The sequence below is a fragment of the Chiloscyllium punctatum genome, chromosome 17 (assembly GCF_047496795.1).
Source record: "Chiloscyllium punctatum isolate Juve2018m chromosome 17, sChiPun1.3, whole genome shotgun sequence".
NCBI lineage: Eukaryota > Metazoa > Chordata > Chondrichthyes > Orectolobiformes > Hemiscylliidae > Chiloscyllium > Chiloscyllium punctatum.
The window spans coordinates 47,880,702-47,904,062 of record NC_092755.1 but is presented as its reverse complement, the minus strand read 5'-3'; the positions used below and the strand labels follow the sequence as shown (position 1 = coordinate 47,904,062).

At 44.9% G+C, this 23,361-nt stretch overlaps 1 protein-coding gene across 1 annotated transcript in view; it reads right to left on the bottom strand.

The window, feature by feature from the left end:
* Window positions 1-23,361, bottom strand: part of sxph (saxiphilin) — a 101,385-nt gene that overhangs the window by 65,066 nt on the left and 12,958 nt on the right. Inside the window, exons 2-5 of the mRNA XM_072587086.1 lie at window positions 20,582-20,745; window positions 18,614-18,713; window positions 13,534-13,710; window positions 1,665-1,827 (exon numbers count right to left, since the gene is read on the bottom strand). Of these exons, the coding sequence (XP_072443187.1) occupies window positions 1,665-1,827; window positions 13,534-13,710; window positions 18,614-18,713; window positions 20,582-20,745 (604 nt within the window). The remainder of the gene's footprint in view (window positions 1-1,664; window positions 1,828-13,533; window positions 13,711-18,613; window positions 18,714-20,581; window positions 20,746-23,361) is intronic.

Here is a 23,361-nt window from a genome sequence, read left to right as displayed (position 1 = left end):
ATACATACACACACACACACACGCGCACACACAAAACTTCCTTCTTTTCATGCTGGACTTTTATGGAAAATTTTAAGAGTGCGGTGTAAAATAAAATTGCCCTAGCTCCGAATAATGCCAAGGAGCCCAGCTTTCAACCTTAACCTTTCAGTACAATTTTAACGCAAACCTGGAAGAGGGATTGAGGGGCTCGCATGTTCCCGAATCACAATCCCAATGGCATCCTGTGCTGGGGCATCAATGTGCACTCAAAAACTGGTTAGCACTGACGTAAAAGTGGAAATACGTCTTATTCAACACAAATGCGATTACCTGGCTCGAGATCAGATTCATTTGGCCATGTGATCTCGTGATGCCATCCTGACTAAGCCCATTTCCTCTGCACTAACATTCCAGTGTGACAGTATACTGTCTGCTGATCTAAATCAAGACCAAAATGAAGGGATAAAACAAAGACTCCTGCATATGGATATGCAAGACACCTATACATCGTTGGTATGTAGTGTATGACAAAACTAATTTACAGAGTCAAGGGTGACTGCAGTGGCATCAAGGAGAAGCATTTATGACAAGAGCAGCTATTACGATAATGTAAACATGATAGATCAGTTCTATTCAGTGGGGTTCCACAAAAGGCAATAAGATAAGGAATCACATAGTCTGTTTTAGTGATGATTATTGGCCAAGACACCAGAAAGAACTCCATTGAGTTCAAAATGTAGAGGGTCATAGAATCCCTGCAGTATGGAAGCAGACCATTCAGCCCATTGAGCCTGCACTGAACATCCCACACAGACACACCCCCCCTCTCCCCCCCCCCCCCCCCCCCCCCCCCACCTTACTTTATTTGGCATGGCTAATCCTCCTAGCCTGCACATCCTAGGACACTATGGGCAATTTAGCATGGCCAATTCACCCTAACATATACATTTTTGGATTATGGGAGAAAACCCATACAGATACGGGGAGAATGTGCAAACTCCACACAGGCAGTCACCCAAGGCTGGGATCGAACCCGGAAACCTGGCATTGTTTTTCTTTTAGCTCAGTCACAGGATGAGGGTGTCACTGGCCAGGCAGCATTTATTGCCCATCCATACTTGCCCAAAGTGGTGGTTAGGAGTCAACCACATTGCTGTGCAGTCTAGACTCACATGGGCCAGGTAAGGATGGACTTTAGTGAACTGGATGGGATTTTCCAACAATGGATTTTCAGTCATCATTAGACTCTTAATTCCAGATTTTTATTGAATTCAAATTCCACTATCTGCTCTGGCAAGATTTGAACTCAGGTCCCCAGAGCATTATATAGGTCTCTGGGCCATCACCTTCTGTTGTAAGGCAGCAGTGCTAACCACTAGGTCACTGTGTCACCTCTTTTCTGTCAATCTGGAGGTTGGATGAGGCTATTGTTTGGCATTTTGTCCAAAGGTAGCTTTTCTAACAGTTCTGTGCTCCGTAGAGTGAGAGGTGCTTTCCCAAGCTTTGGTCACTCACAGCCTTTGTGACCTGGATGTGATATTATTGAGGGACATTAACAGTAGAGAACACCCAAACAAAAATGGTAAGATTCAGAATCATACACTACAATGATGCATTTTGAGACCCGCAATACCAGACTCGTGTTCCAGGCATTGTTGAAGCCTGCATTCGAGATCACATACCTGAGTGCACCCTCAGAACCGTAGTAAGGCTCATTGTCAGTCGTTTCACAGAAGTAATTTCTGTCCCTGTTGTAGGATTTCTTGCCCTGGCAGAGCCGGCACAGATTGGGGAAGGAGGTGCCTGCGCCTGGAGCGCAGGCGGCACTGAAGAATTTACTGGTGGCTGCAGAAATGAAACAAAGGGAATGCCATTAGCGGCTGACCAAAGACTCCAGCACGAACACAGCACAGTTTTCAATCCCGGTTTCTTTATCAGGAATGAGGACAGCTTTGAAAAGACCAATGAGTCAATGAAACGTGAACCAATTGGTTGGTGCCTGTTAATGCCCCACACTGATGCCATCTGACCTCAGAGAACCATCTGCATCACCCACCTATCTCCAACCTCGACCACTTAATATTTAATTCAGTGGCTCGTCAACTTTTTAACTGACTGATTCCTTCTCTAATCGGGGGGAAGGTACAGAAGCCTGAACACATGCACCAGCCGGTTTTGCAACAGTTTCTATCTTACTGTTGTTAAAATACTGAATGGACTCACAAACCCCTCACATTCGCCTGTACCTGTGTTTTTGTTTTTGCCATTGTTTATCTATTATTTACTTAACTCTGCAATCTGCCTGTATTACTCGCCAGACAAAGCTTTTCACTGTGTCTCGGTACACGTGACAATAAATTCAATTCAATTCAGTGGAGGACCACAGAGAGGCAGCTGGACCAGAGATCTATCATTCAAAAATACTTCATTGAGTCTTGAGGCTCTCTCTTTACAAGAGGAGGTCATTTAGAATTCCCACAGTGTGGAAGCCAGCCCATTCAGCCCATCAAACCCACACTGACCGTATGAAGGTCATCACATCCCATGGCCAGTCCATCTAACCTGCACAAGTTTGGACTGGGGGACGAAACCAGAGCGCCCAGAGACAACCCACACAGACAGGGAGAGAATGCGCACACCCCACACAGACAGGCACCCGAGGGTGGAATGCGAACCTGGTTTGCTGGCACTCTGAGGCAGCAGTGCTAACCACTGAGTTGTCATACCACTCATCAAAGGAATGGATCAACGTTTGGCCCATTGTGTTCCACGATTCTGTGAAATCATACCTGAGCTGTCTACAACTCAGTTTATGCATGTTTGATCCATACTCTTTGAAACCACTCAATACTTAATTCAGTGGTTCGCCAACTTTTTAACTGACTGATTCCTTCTCTAGCAAGAAGCACTCAGTTTCCCACTAAACCTACAGGCCCTTCGGCCTATCATGTCTATGCTGACACAAGATGCCAATGTAATTTAAAACCCTTTTGCATCTGTGCTGTCCATATCACTCTGTTCCCCACCTATTCACTTATCTGTCAAAATGCCTCATAAACATTTTTATCTGTTTCTACCAGCTCCTCTGGCAGTACATTACAGGCACTTACCACCCCCTGTGTAAAAAAACGGCCTCTTGCATCTCCTTTAAACTTAACCCCATTTATCTTAAAAATGAGCGACAGGGAGAGGCTGAACAGGCTGGGGCTGTTTTCCCTGGAGCATCGGAGGCTGAGGGGTGATCTTATATGGATTTATAAAATCATGAGGGGCATGGATAGGGTAAGTAGACAAAATCTTTTCCCTGGGGTCAGGGAGTCCAGAACTAGAGGGACATAGGTTTAGGGTGAGAGGGGAAAGATTTAAAAGGGACCTAAGGGGCAACTTTATCATGCAGAGGGTGGTGCATGTGTGGAATGAGCTGCCAGAGGAAGTGGTGGAGACTGGTACAATTGTAACATTTAAAAGGCATCTGGAAGGGTATATGAATAGGAAGGGTTTAGAGGGATGTGGGCCAAGTGCTGGCAGGTGGGACTAGATTGGGTTGGGATATCTGGTTGGCATGGACGGGTTGGACCGAAGGGTCTGTTTCCGTGCTGTACATCTCTATGACTCTATATGTCCTCTTATTAACAGACAGCCTACCCATTCTATCCATGCCTCTCATAATTTTGTAAACCTCTATCAAGTCAGTCCTCATCCTTCAATGCCCAAGTAAAAACAAACCAAGCTTGTCCATTCTCATAGCTGATGCCACCCAAACCAGGCAACAGGTTTTTAAAACTGTATCTGTACCCTCCCCAAATCCTCTAGAGTGTGACAACCAGAACTGTCTACAATATTCCAGGAGTGGCCAAAGTAAAGTTCTATGCAGCTGAAACATGACGTGTCATCTTTTATACTCTATGTTCCAATCAAGGAAGGCAAGTATGCCATACGCTTCCTTGACCAACTTACTTACCTGTGCTGCTACTTTCAGGGAATTGTTGAACTCGATGCCTAGATCCCTCTGTATGTTAATTCTCCTAAGCATACTATAAAATACTGTGCCCTTCTCTCCTGCATTAGACTTTCTAAACTGCATCACTCCTCATTTGTCTGGATGAAACTCCATCTGCCATAGCTCTGCCCAAGTGTCCATCCTCTTGTAAGAAGATGGCAGTTCAAATTATGCACATGAACAGTCATTGGGCAAATGTGAAGCCACTTTGAGGCTAAGGTACTGAGGCCCCATCGATATCTCATTAAATACGAAACCCATTCAGATTTCTTGTAAATGCACTGACCTCTGAGAAACCAGACGCATGTTATTGATGGAAACATATAACCAAGTTAAAGATGGGGAAAGATAAATGTGTTAATGATGGAACAAGGTGCAAGTGTAGTACCAGGTTGAATACTTGTGGTGGAGGCGTAGTTTAAAGAAATCCCATATTGTGTAAATTGTCAGTTTGTCATGTATTTTGTTATAATATTAATTGGGTTAAATAAATAAACATTATTGTTTATTACTATTAAAAGTTGGCTCGCAGTTTCTTTGCTCAATATAAGAGTTAAAACATACCGCGTGTCAGGTGCCGCACTGGATTAATAAAGACCGTTCCCTCCTTGACTACTTGGTCAGGTCCATGCCCCCCAACAACCCACCCTCCAATCCTGGCACTTTCCCCTGCCACCGCAGGAACTGTAAAACCTGTGCCCACACCTCCTCCCTCACCTCTATCCAAGGCCCTAAAGGAACCTTCCACATCCATCAAAGTTTTACTTGCACATCCACTAATATCATTTATTGTATCCGTTGCTCCCGATGCGGTCTCCTCTACATTGGGGAGACTGGGCGCCTCCTAGCAGAGCGCGTTAGGGAACATCTCCGGGACACCCGCACCAATCAACCACACCGCCCCGTAGCCCAACATTTCAACTCCCCCTCCCGCTCTGCCGAGGACATGGAGGTCCTGGGCCTCCTTCACCGCCGCTCCCTCACCACCAGACGCCTGGAGGAAGAACACCTCATCTTCCGCCTCGGAACACTTCAACCCCAGGGCATCAATGTGGACTTCAACAGTTTCCTCAGTTCCCCTTCCCCCACCTCACCCTAGTTCCAAACTTCCAGCTCAGCACTGTCCCCATGACTCGTCCGGACCTTTCCTACCTGCCTATCTCCTTTTCCAGCTATCCACTCCACCCTCTCCTCCTTGACCTATCACCTTCATCCCCTCCCCCACTCACCCATTGTACTCTATGCTACTTTCTCCCCACCCCCACCCTCCTCTAGCTTATCTCTCCACCCTTCAGGCTCATTGCCTTTATTCCTGATGAAGGGCTTTTGCCCGAAACGTCGATTTTGAAGGTCTTTGGATGCTGCCTGAACTGCTGTGTTCTTCCAGCACCACTAATCCAGCACTGGATTAATAGTCTAGCGATAATACCACTCGGCCATCACCTTCACAAGTAAAAGATCTCACTGGTATTATCAAAACAAAAGCTGACTCAAAGCCATATGAAAAGATATTAGACCAGTATACTCTAAGGAGCATCATAGAGGAGGAGATGTAAAGGGGCAGGAAGGTAGAAATAGGAAATTCCAGCACTTCCGGCCGAAACCTAAGATGGTCACCAATTGTGGAGGATTTGGAAAAAATGTTTGAAGGTTGTGTTTAAGAGCATCACAGAGAACTCTGTGATGAGGAGTTATAAGGTAGGAGGAGATTAGAAAGATTGGTGAATATATGCAATGGTGGATGCGAATTTTAAACAGACATCCTCATTAGAATGTCCGCACTGATCATTAACCATCAAAGTCATTCTCAGGTACTGGCTCAGTGATTTAGCTGTGACTGGCTCCACTGAATGTTTTTACAGTTAGAGCCTTCTGCGGGCCCAGTCCCTGGAGATAATCTGCATCACAGCAATGGAATTTACAGGGACAATCCTGGTCTCTCTCACAACCAGATCCTTGCAGACAAGGTGGGGACAGGGTGTTCCTGGAGAGCTGGGAGACTCGGAAGGAATGCTGGGGAAGGGCTGAGAAAATAGCAGAAAGCTACATTCCCGGCTGTGAACCTGGAGCGGCAGAAGTGCGTGCAGGTCAGCTGTCTGCTGATCAGAACGGGAGGCTAATTTATATCAGAAAAGACTCAATTAATGGTGATTTTTCAGGGCTGGGGGCTGCTCCCTGCCTGTCATGTGGAAGGTTTCCAGCCTCATGCTGGCAACCTCCACTTGGTCATAAATTATGGAGGTTCCACAGCTCTGTAAGGGTCCAGGGACAGATAAGGCCAGGTCAGCCTAAAGTCCTAGACAGCTCTCCAGAGGGCCGGCCTTACATTTCCAACTAAAAGGAACATGGCTAAAAATAAAATTATGATTATCTCTAAGAGACAGAATCCTGTATCATTCATGGAAAATGATTTTGGAACTGAAGGTTCCAAGGCTCCGTTTGTTATGTCTTGTATAATCTATATGTCATAGAAAAAGAATCATAGATTCCTTACAGTGTGGAAACAGGCCATTTGGCCCAACGGGTCCAAACTGACCGTCCAAAGAGTAACTCACCCAGACCCATTCCCCTATCCTATTACTTTACATTTACCCCTGATTAATGCACCTAGCTTACACATCCCTAAACACTATGGGCAATTTTGCACAGCCAATTCACCTAACCTCCAAGGCTTTGTCTCAGGCTGATTGATTTGTGAGTGAGTTCTGTTTCTCACAATTGGGGGCTTGGCCGGGATACAAAACTCCAACCGCTCGACACTCTTGGGACGACGGGGGAGGTGCACCTTGCCGATTTTGGTGATCTTCGACTCCCTTGCTTGTCGTTCGCGGTTTGGGCGAGTACGATGCGGTCTGGGAGACCCTGGAAACAAAGCAGGCAGATGCGACGGGTTCGGTCGGGCAACTCATGTGCACAAGACCTGGGTAGGGAAAGGTCTTAAAGGATATATCCAGGCGACCGGGGGCAGTGATATTTGCTGCAGGAATTACCGCAGGACATGGCGCACTGAAATGACCAGGGAACTCTGCGCACAGACCAAGGTAAGAAAAGAGACCTTTAAGTATTGCCTTGGTGGTCGGGATGTATGACAAGTACGGGGAATTGGCGATATATAAAATAAAGCATATGTCCATGGAAAACAGCCCTTGTCAGAAGGGCTAGTAGCTGAAGGGCTACTGAGGGAGCACTTCGTAACTAACTTATGGTCAGAAGTCCAGAAAAATATTCAAAAGCTAGAGGAGTCATTGTGGGAAGCTCAAAGTGTCTGTGAGACAGGGTGTCTGTGTGTGTGTGAGAGAGAAAGAGAAAGATTGTACAGCAAGTAGAAAGTTTAACCCTTTGTGATTCAGTTTGAATGCACATTTGTTTGTTGGTGATTGAATGTTAACAGTTGTATGTCCAGCCATGATTTAGCATATAATTGGCCAGATTAATTAAATTTGCAACAATGAGAGGCACGGGGAGTGTAACGATCACTCTGTAAATAACGTTAAAGGGGATATATCCTGCCCGACAGTTCTTTGGGGAGAATGTTGGGTAATTGGGAACTCAACTCCCAGACGTGGGAGAAAGATAAGGCTACAATGATAAACTATTGTTGTTTTGTTTGGACTAGAGAAAGTATTAAGGCGCCTGGTATTTTTTTAGCCCAAATATGGATCCGATGAGGATTGGCTGTGTCAAGATCTTAATATATACGTCAATCGAAAAGAACCATGCAGTCAAAAAGAGTCCGATTATTTGGCTTGTTGGATAGGGAGCGCGGGAGTAAAATTATGTCCCATGAATACGGAGGAATCAGGGAAAGAACAGACAAAAAAATGAACAAGGGAAACCACAATGGGATCCCTGAACGTGTTTGCTGCCCCCATATACTACTCCCCGCAACGAGCTGACAGCTCCTGAAGTAGAACTGAGTCCAGACACAGAAAGGGGAACAGACTCTGAACTAAAAGATGCAGAACCTGGGGAGGGGGCGCCCAGAGTCACTCGCACTCGAGCCACCACACGTAAAGGAGGGGCAGAGATAATGGAAAATATAAAATTATGTCCCTTACGAGAGGTTCCAATTGGGGAAGGTACAATCGGATATGTAAACGTTCCCTTAACTAGCAGTGACATTAGGGTCTTTAAAAAGGAAATGAAAAGTTTAATAGAGGATCCGGTTGGACTAGCCGAACAATTAGAGCAATTCCTAGGGCCTAATTTATATACCTGGGGAGAACTGATGGCAATTTTAGGAACGTTATTTTCAGGGGAAGAACGAGGTATGATTAGAAGAGCAGCTTTATAGGAATGGGAAAAGAGGCAGCCAGTTGGGGAAGAAGGGGACCCTGCAGAACAGACATTCCCAAATGTTGACCCTCACTGGGAAAATAATGACAGGGAAGAGAAGGAGACAATGCGGGATTTACGAGAAATGGTAGTATTAGGAATTAAAGAGGCGGCACGTAGATCACAAAACTTTGTTAAGGCCTTTGAAGTGCGACAAGAGAAGGATGAAACCCCTTCTGCATTTCTCAAAAGGCTCAAGGAGGCCACAAGGAAGTATTCGGGAATGGATCCCGATAATCAGATAGCACAGGGACTCTTAAAGGTCCAGTTTGTAACTAAATCATGGCCGGACATATAAAAGAAATTACAGAAATTAGATGGAAGAAATGTTATGCGAGGCACCGAAAGTGTATGTGAAAAGGGAAGACGAGAAGCAGAAACAGAATGCCAAAATGATGGTGGCGGCAGGAGAAGAAATAACAAAAAGGAGAATGGGATCAAGGGATAACAGGAAGGGTAGGGGAGGACACGAAAGACAAAGGTCGGACATCGGGGGAAGGAGGCAACAGGCAGGATGTTACAATTGCAGAAAAGGGAAACCGTTTCCCTCATGACTTTAGATGAAGATTTGGGGAGTCAGGGGTTCCTCCCTCCTGAGACCCACCAGGAACCGTTGATAAATCTAAAGGTGGGACCTGAAGGGGAGGAGGCAGTATTTTTGGTGGATACGTGAGCTGCACGGTCATCCCTAAGTTTTAGACCCACCAGTGTTAAATTGACTAACAAGAATCTCAGGGTTTCCAGAGTAAAAGGCAAGGAATTCTTGGTGGTAAAAACAATGACTGCAGATGCTGGAAACCAGATTCTGGATTCGTGGTGCTGGAAGAGCACAGCAGTTCAGGCAGCATCCAAGGAGCTTCGAAATCGACGTTTCGGGCAAAAACTTTTGCCCGAAACGCCAATTTCGAAGGAATTCTTGGTGCCTATTTTTGAGCCAACCCTAATTCGAGGAAATGATGAGGAAGTGACAGGACAATTACCAACTGTAGAGTTCAATGATAAGTTTTTAAAGAACTATATTGTGGCGCTCGGCTCTTCTTTGTCTGTCCTTAGGAAGAAAGGTCTGTTGACCCAGACACCTCCACTTGAGTTCGCTGGACATCGGATACAACCGGGTGATTGGGTCCTGATAAAGACCTGGAAAGATACCAAACTACACCCAAGCTGGGAGGGACCGTTCCTAACCCTCCTGACTACTGAAACAGCCATCCGAACTGCTGAAAAAGGGTGGAAGCATCACACTCGTGTTAAGGGCCCTGTGGACGCTCCTTCCCCTCCAACAGAGTGGCAAGCTCATCCTCCAGACAACCCTCTGAAAGTCAAGCTGAGCAAACAGAATGGATTGAGATAAGACACTATTAAGTATTAGTTAAAAAACTGTATCCCAAAACAATTGTAAGTGTTGCATGGACTCACTCCTCCCTGGCATACAAAGGGTTAGGGAGTAGACAGATAGGGTTGTGAGCTGAAATGAATGGTTAGCTTTATATGGTCACGATAATATTGGCGCCAGCTGCCAAGGGGGGGGTGGGAAAAAAAATCATTTTACTGCTTTTTGTCAGAATTATGCTAAAGTAAAGGGGCATACTGACTGTTGGGTATGTGCTGAGATCCCACACCATGGGGAATCTGGAATTCCTCTCACGGTAAGACCACTTACCAAAAGAGAAGTGTACGATTTACAACAATTTGACTCGGGCTCAAATGACACAACTTGGAGATTTGAAAGGGGTAATTATAACTTTGTGGGATGGTTCCCTCGACCAGCCCCGAAAACTCTGGGTGCTATCGATGGCCTTAAAGTCTCCCCACTGAAAGGAGCAGTAAATACCACTTGTTTCTGTAATCAGAATGATACCGCACCCTTCCGATTCGGAAAATCATCTTATGTCTACACCAGCCAAGCCACTGCCACGACCATTCCCCAAATATTAAACGGAACATATTAGGTATGCAGCCTGAAGGCCTATCCATTTATTCCTGGGGAGAAATACATTCACATGACCGAATGTATAGGAATGCATGCATGTTATGATGTTGATCAAACACTGCCTCAAAGCCAGAAAGGTTGGAGTGGCTGCTGCTACCTCGCTGATATAATTCCCCACTTGAGGCTGTTAAAGAGAGCCCCAAAAATACCTCGGAATAAACAGGGAGAAAGGTGAGTAACCCGGGAAGTAACCGAAGGAGATTCCCTCCTCTGGACTTTGATACCTATGTATGGGACCGCTCGAGCAGGAGTAGAAATACAAAAGTTGGCGGCTTCCCTGGAAGAGTTAGCCAACAATACTGCCGATGCGTTGGCCGAAACCCAATCCCAAGTAGCAGCCATAACGACCGAAATGATTGCCACTCGGCTAACGACTCTTCAGAACAGGATGGCTCTGGATTATATTCTGGCAGAGAAGGGTGGTACCTGTGCACTAATTGGAGAGGAATGTTGTATGTACATACCTGAGGTCTCCTCTAACATTACTGATATCTCCAAACATGTGCGAGACAAAATCGCCAAGATGAGGGAGGCCGGTAATCGGTACCGGAACGAAAAAGAATGGGAATGGGGGAATTGGGGATTGACTGGATGGGGAAGGTGGTTAGTCAATCTGGCTATCTATGGATTATTGATATTAGCGGGTCTGGTGGTAGGGTTCAATGTCCTAAAATGGGTAATGAGCCGACTGATGACATCCCTTGGGGAGGGAACCCAAATACATCATCAGATGCTTTTACAATCAGCAGGTGATACGCACCAAAGGGAAAGTCAAAGAATGTTCCTAGAGTTCGAGGGACGAACAACACAAATGTAAAATGATACCGTGTATAAGTTGTGAACCTCATCACCAAAAGGCGTAATAGGGCAGAACATAAGAAAATGAATTAAAAGGAGACTTAATAAGTGCAAAAACAACAGTTAGAGAAAAAGAAAAAGGGGGAATTGTGGGAGACTAGAAATGCAGTTTCTGCAGGTGGGGGGAGGGGTGTTGCGGGGGTGAGACATTATACAAACAGTCACGGAATTCTTGTAGCATGTAGCATGTCGCATACTTAAGGCTAAGACTTTAATGAATATAGAGGGTCTTTTAAAGAAAATAGTTTTAACTAGGAAATAACTATGAAGGGTTGTAGCTGACCACAAAAAGAAGCAGCAAGAGCATTTCACAATAAAGTATGATAAGAGAAACTGGATAAAAGAACAAGCTGTAACAAACAAGGAACAAAGAATGCAGACAAGGACAGCAGGATGGCCAGGTAAGAAAATAACTAACAAGTGAGGTAATCAGCTTATGATAGGATGGGAAAAGGGAGGTGTGATTCCGCAACTTGTAAATGAATAAGATTGCTTACCTGCTCTGTTTTCGCGCGCATTTCTGCTTGATTGCAGAGGCGTCCGGTACTTGCAAGGCCATAATAAATTGTTCTTGTTTCCAAGGCTTTGTCTCAGGCTGATTTGTGAGTGAGTTCTGTTTCTCACAATAGGGTAAATAGACAAAGTCTTTTCCCAGGGTGGGGAAGTCCAGAACTAGAGGGCATAGGTGTAGGGTGAGATGGGAAAGATTTAAAAAGGATCCCTAAGTGGCAATGTTTTCACACAGAGGGAGTGATATGTGTATGGAATGAGCTGCCAAAGGAAGTAGTGGAGGCTGGTACAATTGCAACATTTAAGAGGCATCTGGAAGGGTACATTAATTGGAAGGATTTAGAGGGATATGGGCCAAGTGCTGGTGAATGGGTTTAGATTAGGTTAAGATATCTGATTGGCATGGACGAGTTGGACCAAAGGGTCTGTTTCTGTACTGTACATCTCTACAACTCAATGATCCCTCCTAAAGAGCAGATTTCTACATTTGTGTTCAGCCAGATCCAACAATGACATAATAAGCAGATAATTTCCTTTTACAAGTTAAGGGATACATTTTAGCCAGACCATGGGGAAGAACTCCCCTTTTCTTGGAAATAGTGTTCTGGTTTGTTCATATTCACCTGAATGTAGGACTATTTGTCACAAAGGGATATACAAAATAATGTTACATCTGCTAAACAGGTTTTGCTTTCTTACTGGGTTAATCAGAGTAAGTATATCATTGCTCACTAGGGACTAATAGTGATAAAATTACAGACATAATGGATTAGGGTCAGTGCTGGGAATATCCATGTAGAAAGTTAGTCTTTGTAAATAAAGTTCAGGGCAGTCGCACTACAACTACAGTGCAGGTGCAAAGTATTAATCTGAAATAACAGCCTTTTCTCACAAAATCTGATTGCAAACACATACTTCAATTTCTTTGCATTGAATGAAATAGAATTAACACTACAGGTGTACTCTAAGGGGAGGTGTTTGCTTAGTTGTACTATCATCAGACTATTATTTCAGCGATTTCGGTATTGTTCTGGGGACCTGGTTCGAGTCCCACCACAACAGAGGTTGGAATGTGAATTCTATTTTTAAAAAATTTGGAATTAAGAGTCTGATGATGACCATGAATCAATTGTCAGAAAAACTAATCTGGTTCACTAATGCCCTTTAGGGAAGGTAACTGCCATCCTTACCTGGTCTGGCCCACATGTGACTCCAGACCTACAGCAATGTGGTTGCCTCTTAACTGCCCTCTGGGCAATTAGGGATGGGCAATAAATGCCAACAACACACACATCCCGTGAACAAATAAAACAATTCAAAAAATTCAAATCCACACCTAAAATTGTAAATTTAAACAGATGTTATCACTAGGGTTAACTACATGGTGTAGAGCAGTGCAAACAGTACTCAGACTGTGTGAGTACATTTTGAACTGGTCTTTGAAGTTGAGGATTTATGATCTAACCAACAATAGCCCTGACTGAATGTAGTTCTTTGGGACAGCAGTCAACAGCATCAGGCGTTAGGTCACCGTAAAAGACACAAAGCATGTCGGTCTGGACTTTAAAGGTGGTGTGCATTTTATTGACCAGTATCTACCATTCAAAAAACACAAGAAAAATAAGTGTACAACTCCAATGTCAACGCACCTCAGTCACAGTTAAAAGGGATTATTTTCTATGGGGTTCAGTGTGATACTAATTGAAATACTTTAAAAGGAATGCTGTGGCAGAAGTTACTGAGGAATTGGGAGTGGGAGAGTTGCAGATTTCACAGCTAATTCAGCACAGCCCGAAACCTTCTGATCCAGAGCAAAAGATTCATGATTTTGAATTCAAAGATTGCAAAAGGGGGTTACCTTCGATTACAGTTTGATTCTTGTGCCAGTGAAGGTAATTCCGGGACAGGAGAAATCCAAGGGGAATATTCCAGCCGGCTGTCCGTCGAGCACCATTATGACAACTTCTCTTTCCTTTTAGCTTCTGGATGTCCAGGCTTTCATTCCGGACCACAGCCACAGAATACAGACAGCCGCCTTGCAGACAGAACAGGAAGGAAGATAGTTACAGCTTAGACTGAGAGTAACAGGAAAAATCCCTTTTTATTCTTTGTGTCATTGAAAGAAGATTGTGGCTCTCAGACATGACCCAGTAAATTTGTTCTCACACTAATCAGGTTCAGCATTATGGATGGATCACTTTTTTAACCTACTATTGTTTAACAATTTGACTGAAATTACTTAATGCGATATATTCCCTTTCACACGCCAAAATTAGAAACAGAGCAGGTAGCAACAGCAACAACAATTTATTTTTATATAAAGCCCTTCATAGTGAGGCCTCACAGTGGCTCAGTGCTATTCTATAGCACTCCCTACTTCCTGTGTAATCACAGTGAATTCTGTAAAGTGTCCATGTTATTTATAGTATTCCCTGCACCTACTATTCTGAGGATAGATTCTGTCCAATATTTACATTGTACAGCTATTCTGCTCTCTATAGAGTGCAGTCTGTACTATATAACACTCTATATTATACTATACTATATAACACTCTATATTATACTATACTATATAACACTCTATATTATATTATACTATACTATATAACACTCCTCCCATTCCATATAAAGTAGCAAGAGTGGATTGTGTTGAGTATCTGTCTTGCATGGTCATTGCTTTCTAATGCCCCTTGTTTAGTGAGGGTGGATTCAATACAATATCCATATTACAAAGTACTCCCCGCTCCCTGTACAGTGAGGGTAGATTCTGTTCAGTATCTATATCACCTAGCACTCCCTGCTCCCTGTAAAATGAGGATGGGTTCTGTACAGTTTGTATTACATAGCCTTACCTGCTGCCTGTGCTGTAAGGGTGGATTCTATAAAGTACCTATTTACATTGCACTCCCCACTCCCTGTACAGTGAGGGTGGTCCACCAAGTGAGCACCGACCATCCAAAGACCATCGCACCATATCGCCATAACTCCACATTTACTGTGACTAATCCATCTAGCCTGCACATCCTTGGACAGAATGGGCAACTTAGCAAGACCAGTTCATTTAAGGTGCACAACTTTGGATTGTTGGAGGAAACTGGAGCACCCAGAGGAAACCCATGCAGATGTAGGGAGAATGTGCAAACTCCACACAGTTTCACCAAGGGACCTGGGTCCCTAGTGCTGTGAGATAGTAGTGCTGAATATAGATACTGCACAGACTCTGCTGTTCATATACAGGAAGGGGGGGGATTGTTTTGTCATACAGATACTTTACAAAATCCACACTCACTGTACAGGGAGCATTATTTAATACATATATACTACAAAGGATCCACCTTCACAATACAGGATACAGGTAATGGTATGCAATACAGTAGAAGAATAGAAGAAGCAGAGACTGTTAAGTGATAGAGCTACTGTACATAATCCACAGTCATTACACAGGGAGCAGGGGTTGCTATGTAACACAGATACTGTACTGTACAAGAAGCAGGGAGAGATATAATGTATATTATAGATACTAAACAGAATCCACCATCATGATACGGAGAGCTGTGTGCTATATAATATAAATTTTGTTCAGAATCATTTAGAATTTATAGGAACCAAGGAGGGCTATGTAATACAGATAATGTACAGAATCCACACCCATTATACAGGGAACAGAGTGTGCTATGTAATATAGACACTGTACAGAATCCACCCTCACTACACAAAAAGGAGAAAGAACTTTGCAATATAGACTCACTACAGAATCCATCCTCACTATACAGGGAGCAAGGAGTGCAATATAACACAGGAAGGGTACAGACTCCATGCTCATTATGCAGGGAGCAGGGATTGTTATCCAATACATTTACCGCACAGAACATCAGAAATTGGTCAGTACATAGTGTCCTTGAGACCTGCAGAAAAAGGAGAGGCTGGATTCTGCCAGGGTGCTTAAAAATGTGTTGCTGGAAAAGCGCAGCAGGTCAGGGTAGCATCAGGGGAGAAGGAGAATCGACGTTTCGGGCATAAGCCCTTCTTCAGGAATGAGGAGGGTGTGCTAAGCGGGCTAAGATAAAAGGTAGGGAGGAGGGACTTGGGGAGGGGCGATGGGAATGCGATAGGTGGAAGGAGGTTAAGGTGAGGGTGATAGGCCGGTGAGGGGGTGGGGGCGGAGAGGTTGGGAAGAAGATTGCAGGTCAAGAAGGCGGTGCTGAGTCTGAGGGCTGGGACTGAGAAAAGGTGGGGGGAGGGGAAATGAGGAAGCTGGAGAAATCTGCATTCATCCCTTGAGGTTGGAGGGTTCCTAGGCGGAAGATGAGGCGCTCTTCCTCCAGGCATCATGTTGCCATGGTCTGGCGATGGAGGAGGCCAAGGACCTGCATGTCCTTGGAGGAGTGGGAGGGGGTGTTGAAGTGTTGAGCTACGGGGTGGTTGGGTTGGTTGGTCCGGGTGTCCCAGTGGTGTTCTCTGAAACGTTCCGCAAGTAGGCGGCCTGTCTCCCCAATATAGAGGAGGCCACATCGGGTGCAGTGGATGCAGTAAATGATGTGTATGGAGGTGCAGGTGAATTTCTAATGGATATTGAAGGATCCCTTGGGGCCTTGGAGGGAAGTGAGGGGGGAGGTGTGGGCGCAAGTTTTGCATTTTTTGCGGTCGCAGGGGAAGGTGCCGGGAGTGGAGGTTGGGTTGGTGGGGGGTGTGGATCTGACAAGGGAGTCGCGGAGGGAGTGGTCTTTCTGGAACACTGATAGGGGAGGGGAGGGAAATATATCCCTGGTGGTGGGGTCTGTTTGGAGGTGGCGAAAATGACGAAGGATGATCCGATGTATCTAGAGGTTGGTGGGGTGGTAGGTGAGGACCAGTGGGGTTCTGTCCTGGTGACAATTGGAGGGGCGGGGTTCAAGGGCGGAGGGGCGGGAAGTGGAGGAGATGTGGTCTAGGGTGCTCCCCAAGCAGACTGTCAAAGTCATTTGGCAGAATGCTTCATCACCAGAGCTTTCCAACAAGCACCAAGATGTCTCTCAGCTGGTGGTGAGATCCTTTATGGTCAGTCTGTGCCACTGCCCACTGCCCTCGAAGCAGCTGTGGGAGGATACAGACTCCTCCTGGCATGAGGCTTTGCAAAGGAGAAAGGTGCACTGGTTTTTGTTGAGGTTCATCCCGAGCAGTTCCGTGACTCTCTGCTCTACAGTCTGTTCCCTGGGACGTACACTGAGACAAACATCAACTGCACCCAGAGGATCATCAACTTGGTGAAAGATGCTCTTTGGTCTGCCCGAAACCTGTTGGTCTTCCAAAACAAGGAGTTGACCTTGACCGAATGTTATAGACTGGCACATAGCAAGGACCAGGACTATGTGCTGAGGGGTGCACTAAAGTGTGGGGTAGCTGCCACTAGGCACTGTGGGGAAAGATCACTATCTGATATCCTTCTGCTGAAGTACAATAAAGGTTCATTCAGTTATTGGACATTCATAGTACTTCGATGTATGAAAATATTGTGTGGTATAAGGAAGACATGCCTGGGGTTTGTTTGTTCTTCATATATAAAGATTGTTCAGAATCAAACTGCTCTATTGACTATCAACGTATATAAAGTATATTTCTGAAATAAAATATACTGTACAGAACATTCCCTCACTGTGCAGGAAACAAAGAAAAATCCAAAAGAATGTTGGAAATCAGAAACAAAAACAGAAATTGCTGGAAAAACTCAGCAAATTTGGCAGCTTCTGTGGATGGAAAATCCAGCGAACCTTCCTCAGATCTGATGGTAGCTGGGAAAAGATTGATATTTATGCACAAGATGGGGTAGGGAAGGGGCTGGGAGTAAACAATTGTTGGAAATAGATTCCAAAGAGAGAGAACAATAGTTGGACCAAGTGGGTAAAGATCAGTCTGGTGGAATGAATAGCAGCTAATGGGGACTGTTAGCAGTTGACAATTGAACTCAATATTGAATCCAGAGGCTGCAGAGTCCCCAAGCGGAAAATAAGGGGCTGTTCTTCCGGCTTGGGCTGAGCTTCCCTGGAGCACTGCAGCAAGCCTGAGACAGGGATATTGGACAGGGAACGGTGGGGGGGCTGGGCAAGTGGCAGGTAACTGGAAGCTTGGAGCATTTTTTACAGACAGAACAGACGTGTTCTGCAAAGCTGCCACCCAGTCTACATTCATTTCCCCCGGGGAAGACAAGACCACACGGTGAGCAGCGAATGCAGGAGGCTGGATTGTATGAAGTGCAGGTAAAGTGCTGCTTCACCCTGGAAGGTGGGTTTGGGCTCTCGGATACTGAGGAGGGAGGAGGGAAGAGGGAAATAGGCAGGTGTTACACCTTCGGCTGTTGCAGGGGATGGCGCCATGAGGCTATTGGGTGTGGTGTTGGGGGTGAAGGAGGAGTGGACCAGGGTGTCCCAGGTCCCTGCGGAATGTTGACAAGAGAAGGGAGGGGAATATGTGTCTGATGGTGGCATCCCACTGGAGGTGCCAGAATTGGTGGTTAATGATCCTATTGCTGATGGTAGGTGATGACAAGGGAGACTGACTCATTGTTGTGAGAGGGAAGAGAAGGGGTGAAGTCTGAAGTACAGGAGATGGGTTGGACCTGGCTGAGGCCTCTGTCTACCAAAGTGTGCTGGGGGATCCTTGGGTGAGGAAGAAGGTGGGCTTTTCGGGGGCACCCTTATCAAAGTTGGGCATCATCAGAACGGAGGGAAAACGTGAGGACTGCAGATGCTGGAGATCAGAGTCGAAGAGTGTGTTGCTGGAAAAGCACAGCAGGTCAGGCAGCATCCGAGGAGCTGGAGATCAACGTTTTGGGCAAAAGCCCTTCATCAGGAACACACCCTCACCATAAGGGAGCAGGGGATACTCTGTCATGTAAACAGGGTATAGAAACCACCCCCATTATACCGGAAATGTTGAATGGTACAATATTAGAAGTAACTCACCATCCTTATACATTTCCTTTGCCGCAACAGTGAGATCATAAAATCTTGCAGCAGTGTAGATATCACCAGCATCTAACGAAATCGCATCTGCCTTGTTTCCCTGGAAAATAATTTGTTTGTTGTGGCTGTGTTAGAAGCTATTTGGATCGAAACATGTCTCTGGTAGTGATGCAAATATTGAAGTATCGTATTGGCTGCCAGTTGTATGTAGCAGTTAATATTTAATCTCATGGTTGTTAACAGAAGTAAATATCAGAGACTGCATATGATCATTGAAGTAACTCTATGAAGGCTGGTATGCCCTCACCAAGTTGCTCTTCATTTACACATGATTTGGAGATGCCGGTGTTGGACTGGGGTGTACAAAGTTAAAAATCACACAACACCAGATTATAGTCCAACAGGTTTAATTGGAAGCGCACTAGCTTTCGGAGCGTCGCTCCTTCATCAGGTGATAGTGGAGGGCTCGATCGTAACACAGAATTTATAGCAAAAATTTGCAGTGTGATGTAACTGAAATTATACGTTGAAAAATTGATTGTCTGTTAAGCCTTTCATCTGTTAGAATACAGTGGTAGTTTCACTTCTTGTGATTTACACATGAAAGAAGTGAAATTATCACTGTATTCTAACAGATGAAAGGCATAACAGACAATCAATTTTTCAACGTATAATTTCAGTTACATCACACTGCAAATTTTTGCTATAAATTCTGTGTTACGATCGAGCCCTCCACTATCATCTGATGAAGGAGCGTCGCTCCGAAAGCTAGTGTGCTTCCAATTAAACCTGTTGGACTATAACCTGGTGTTGTGTGATTTTTAACTTCATTTACACAAGCATAGTACATGACACTGATTCAACTAGTACCTAGCTCCTAGAGTGAGCAGAACTCCTGACAATCCTGTTTATATCTGTCAGCCAGGGCTCTCTGATTGGACCAGGTTAGCATCCCCAATCAGGGAACTCATATTCTATGAGGTTCACCTGCTGACCTCATTCTAATCACTACAATAATCAATGTCATTCTTTTACCATCACCACCTGAGATAAAGTTTTGTAGCTTTATCATTTATTAGTCGGTCTTTGATTTCATGGTAACACTTTTGCTTCCATCTTGCACTTTGGCTGTGGGATACAATCCTACTCCATGACTTGAGAATATCTTCTAAGATGTCACTTGATGGCAGTACTGACAGAGTGTTGTGTTAGTGGGGATGCCATCTCTCTGTCGGCCATTAAACAAAACTGACCTTCTCTTTGCTTCCAGTGAGCGTTGACGATTCTGTGGTTCCATTTGGAAAGGAGGAGGACGTTCCTCCCAGTGTTCTCAACAGCATTCAATGCCTTAAACACCAGCAAAGGATAAAAACAGGGCCTAGTTTGTGGGATATTTCTGCGGACAACATTACTAGAAGGAAAACCAATAAAACTGGAGGATGTCATAGAATCCTTATAGTGTAGAAGCAGACCACTCAGCCTATCCCAACCTTCTGATAAGCATCCCACCCAATCCACATAACCCTGCATCTCCTATGTCTCACCCACCTAGCCTGCACCCTACAGGCAATTTAGGATGGCCAATCCACTTGTGCATCTTTGGACTATGGGAGGAAACCCAAACAGACATAGGGGGAATGTGCAAACTCCACACAGACAGTCACCCAGGACTGGAATTGAACCCAGGTCCCTGGTGCTGTGAAGCAGCAGTGCTAACCACTGGGCCACCCAAAGAATGGGATATACTGGTTCAACTCATCTAGTATACGTCAAAAGCGAGGTCTAGTACCATCATTTCCAAGGTTTTTAAATGGGTTTCCCTAATCTTTCCCGAAATGACAGTCTCTGTCGGCAAAAGGACATGGTAAAGCACAGTGAAACGTTTCATACAAGTACCTACAAATACAGGCATTCACTTTAAGAAGTAAACAGGAACTGAAGGCAAATTAATTGACTTTGTTTCCTTACCCGTATCTTCTTGATGCAATCCTTTGTATTATGCGCTTGAATGCAAGACAACTTGGTGAAAGAATTCTTTGCTGTGGGAGGCAACACTGCTTGCAAGGCTTTGGACAGTTCAGCACATTTTCGCTGCTCTGCCTCAGAAAGGTTGCACCACCTGAATTTCTTCGCTGCAGGGTTCAAAACAATATTTATATCAGGAACCACTTTAATGATTCTATTCGAAATGGGCTAATGGATCTGATGTGGTTATTAGCACAGAGCTTGGGGTCAACATACAGGCTGGAGCAGGTCACAGGTTCGACCTGGTTACAGAGTGGAGACAGTCTGGATCCCACTTCCTGCCTTGTCCAAATTGAATGAGGTTAGAAACACAGCAATATGCCTAAAATAGGTTCTGACACTGACAACCAGCTAACAACGAAAGCAAATCCTGCAGATGCTGGAAATCTGAAATAGGGAGAGAATGGTGGAGAAACTCAGCAGGTCTGGCAGTATCTAAGGACAGAGCTAACGTGGTGAATCAGGCCAGAAAAAGAATCATCGCATCATAGTCACAGAGTTATCCAACATGGAAACAAACTCTTTGGTCCAACTCATCCATGCCAACCAAATATCCTAAATTAATCTGCTCCCATTTGCGAGCACTTGGCCCATATCCCTCTAAACTATTCTTATTCATGTACCCATCCAGATGCCTTTTAAATGTTGTAACTGTACCAGCCTCCACCACTTCCTCTGGCAACACATTCCATACACACATCACCCTCTGTGTGAAAATGTTACCCCTTTTATTTCTTTCCCCTCCCATCTTTAACCTATGCCCTTTAGTTTTGAACCCCCTGCGCTGGGAAAAAGGTCTTGGATGTTCACCCTATCCATGCCCCTCATGATTTTATAAACTTCTAGAAGGTCACCCCTCAGCCTCCAACGCTCCAGGGAAAACAGCCCCTGGTTTGAGTTATAAAGCACGGTCGGATAGCCTGAGATCTTTCTCACTGGAATGTGGGAGGTTGAGAGGTGACCATAGAGAAATTTATAAAATAATGGATAAAGTTAATAGGAGTTGATTTTTCCCTAGATTTCAAGACTACGGGGCACATTTTTAAGGAGAAAGGAGGAAAATTTTAAGAAGACATGAGGGGAAAACATTTGGATAAGTACATGAAGAGGAAAGGTTTGGAGTGATATGGGCCAACAGCAGGCAAATGGGACTAGATTACTTTGGGATTATGTTCAACATGGATTGGTTGGACCCAAGGGTCTGTTTCCGTGCTGTATGAATCTCTGACTCTGTTCAGTCTCTCCCTACAGCTTAAACCCTCCAACCCTGGCAACATCCTTGTAAATCATTTCTGACCCTTGCAAGGTTAGCGACATCTTTCCTATAGCAAGGAGACCAGAATTGGATACAGTATTCCAAAAGTGGCCTCACCAATGTCATGTATACCTGCAACGTGACATATCAACTCCTAAACTCAACACGAGAGTATCATTTGCTTATGGGCACAGTATCTTCTCAAATGCATGAGTCAAACTCTTGTATTTATTCACTCGCTTTAAGTTAGGAAAGTTGAATAGTTCCAGTCTTCATTCCAGACTATCCAGTACAGAACATACTTTCTTCTCTGAGTAAGAGTCAACACACAACTGAGACCAGTGCATCAACATTGAGGTCATTTCCAAGGAAGAGGGAGAGTGCAAGAAAGACCGGGAATGGTCAGATGAGGGATGCAGAGTTCTTGCTGCACTTATTGGTGGCTACTCTCTGGCTCCCACATGGATGGCAGGTGGGATGGAGTGAGCCAATGGGGATATTGGCAGCAATCAGCAGGATATGGAGAAGACACCAACTCCAGGAAGGCCGAAGGAGGGAGTGGTACTTTGAGACTGGAGGGAGGGAGATAATTGAGGCTGGGGAGGGTGAGACGGGGAGTGGAAGTTGAAGCAGATCCTGGGATGTGAGAGGAAGAAGCTGGAGGGAGGGAGAGATTGGGGTTGGGAGAGCAATGTTTAGGAGCAACGGTGAGGGGGTACCGGGCCGAGAGAAAGGTGGGGGAATGGGCATCAGGACTGGGTCAGAGAAGAGATTTGGACCAGTGGGTAGGGTGAGATCCTGAGGATGGCGATTGGGATTGAGGAAAGATAGGTTGTAGTTGGGGAGAGAAGATCATCAGGGTTTGGGGCAGGTGGGAGAATAACCGGTCAGCAGGGAGAGAATTTAGGTTGGGCTGTGAAGAGGAATCTGGAAGTTTGGGAACAGACCCTTCGATCCAAGTCGTCCAAGTTTCCCAAACTAACAAGTCCCATTTGCCTGTGTTTGGCCCATATCCCTTGAATCCTTTCCTATCCATGTACCTGTCCCATGTCTTTTAAATGTTGTAACAGTACCTTCATCTTCCATTTCCTCTGGCAGTTCATTCCAAATAGAAACCATCCCCATTGTGAAAACACTGCCCCTCAAGTCACTTTTAAATCTTTCTCCTCTCATCTTAAAATTATGCCGTCTAGTTTTGAATTCCCCCACCCCAGGGAAAAGACCTTTGCTATTCACCTATGCCCCTCATGAGTTTATAAACCTCTATAAGGTCATCCCTCAACCCCCTACGTTCCAGTGAAAAAGACCCAACCTAACCAGCTTCTCCTTATAACCCAAACTTTCCATACCTGGTTACATCTTTGTAAATCTTTTCTGCACCCTTTCCAAGTTAATGATATCTTTCTAATAGCAGGACAACCAGAAGGATATACAGTATTCAAAAAGTGACCTCACCAACATCCTGTAC